This window comes from Oryza brachyantha, chromosome 1, assembly GCF_000231095.2.
Source record: "Oryza brachyantha chromosome 1, ObraRS2, whole genome shotgun sequence".
NCBI lineage: Eukaryota > Viridiplantae > Streptophyta > Magnoliopsida > Poales > Poaceae > Oryza > Oryza brachyantha.
Window position 1 is genome coordinate 1,293,865 of NC_023163.2, and position 2,068 is coordinate 1,295,932.

The window sequence follows — 2,068 nt, forward strand, 5'->3', positions numbered from 1 at the left end:
GCCATAGAAGAAGAGAGGAAGAGATCAAGAAAACCTCACTTGCTGGCCGCTGGTCTCTCCACATGGCACACCACACACGCACACGCACCCCGACCAAAACCAAATAAAGAAATCACACGAGAGAGAGACGAGCCAAGCGCCAACCAAGAGCCAACCCAACCCAACCCAACCCCGGTCGCGCCGCGCCGCACCGCATTTTTGCCGCTCCCACACGCACGAATGAACATGTTTTTTGCGCAAAACCCCCGCGAGAGCGCGCGTATCCGAGCGCACCCGCCCCGCGGCCAACGCTATATATTTCGCGGCCCCCCGACTCGGCGTCGCACAGCAAAGCAACCCCCCATCTCTCTTTTTTTTTTGTACTCTTCCATTTCCGCGCTACGCTTACGCGGCAAACCACCACGCCTCTTCCCTTCCCTCCCGTTGCCGTCCGCCATGGACACCGTCTCTTCCTCCTCTCCTTTGGTGCTCAGTTCGAACAACACTAAGAGGGCGCGTGACGCCGCCGAGGATGAGGCGGAGGCCGCCAAGAGGCTGCGGCCGGAGGACCTGCTCGACATGCTCGACGATGACACCGACGCCCAGGGCGCGGCCGGCGACCTCGCGTCCGTCATGCGGAGCTTCGAGGAGGAGATAGCGGCCGGGGATGTCTCCGATGCTGTCGCCCCCACGCAGCCGGAGCTCGGGTTCCTTCTGGAGGCTTCCGACGACGAGCTCGGCCTGCCGCCCGCCACCGCCTCCTCGTCGGAGGAGGAGGCCGGGGCAGGGGAGCCCGAGGATGCCATCGGGTTCGGCGGACAGATCTGGGGGTTCGAGGACGAGATGGGAGGAGGATACGCCGGTTACACCCTCACCTCGCCGGAGGCGGCGGCCGCCGCCGCCGCCGCGGCAGAGTGGGACGACGACGGCTTCGACGCCGGGCTGTTTGGGTACGCCGACGAGGCATGCGGGCCGTCGGATCTCGCGGCGCTCCGTCACGAGACCATGCCTGCCGTCTGATTAGGCCCCCCAAGTCAAAGTGGATTAGTTTTTTTTTACTTGTTTTTTTACCTTTGGCTAACCTTAGCACTACCCTTGTTTAACCTTGGATGTAAAGTTTCTAGTAGAAGGTTAAAAACAGAGGGGAGGAAACTTGGAAAAAAGTTTCATGGATGGAGAGTAAGAAAAACAGAGAGGCAGGCACGGCTTTAAAAAAAAATCAGATGACATGCCTCCCAAACAAATGAGATGAATGGCTTCATACTAGTACTACGACCTTACATTATTTTATTGCAAGCAAACAAAAGATTTAATTTTCATCAATCTCCACAATAAGTAAGCAAGCTGGAGCGGTTCAAAGGACTGTGTCGATGGAAGAGCAAAAACCATTTCAATTTCATGGTGGCTGAACTGTCGACGTTGACCTGCACACATGACGAACCCAGATGGAAGAAAAGATCCGCAATGAACTGTACAGCGACGGAAATTTGGAAATCCGAAGCTTCCAGGCCTCGTTGGATTGCATGAAAAAGGTGAAGCAGGAAATTTTGAACGTTTAATTGAATACTCTTAAGAGAAGAGATAATTGAGGCCGGCACGGTTGACCTAAAAAACGAAAACTTTATGCAATTTCGTGGAGCGAGATAAAAAGCCCACAGGAAGCCACAGGAAAAGATGGTGAGCCAACGTATTTGCTTTCACGTCGGTTTCCCGTTTGCCGTCGTCTCGAGGTAAATGGCAACACCGGAAAAGAATTCACGGAACTCCCGTGGAATCATTCATTCTTTACTAAACAAAAAGAAAAAGAAATTATCTATCCTGTGGATGCATAAGGACATCTTTAGTGTATATTTTCTTAATAGGTTATTTTCTTAATAGGTTTTAAAGATGGATATGTTATAAGGTGTTAGCTTAAGTATATCCTAATGCTTAGATTTATATAGCTTAGGCTAAGGTGGGACCCACTGAGATAAAAAGATACTATCCTTCTTAGCTTAAGTATTTTTTAATCTAAATACTAGTTGTCTAAATAAACAATTTTTGCTCACCCTTATTTCTCTTCTTCATACATCTTAAAACATACATTGGG

General features: G+C 51.0%; 1 protein-coding gene across 1 annotated transcript; it reads left to right on the forward strand.

The window, feature by feature from the left end:
* Nucleotides 1–308: 308 nt before the first annotated feature.
* On the forward strand, nucleotides 309–1,298 carry LOC102705209. Its single transcript, XM_040520142.1, has one exon. It carries the CDS (start codon nucleotides 436–438, stop codon nucleotides 997–999), a length of 564 nt encoding a protein of 187 aa, XP_040376076.1. The 5' UTR covers nucleotides 309–435; the 3' UTR covers nucleotides 1,000–1,298.
* Nucleotides 1,299–2,068: the final 770 nt, after the last annotated feature.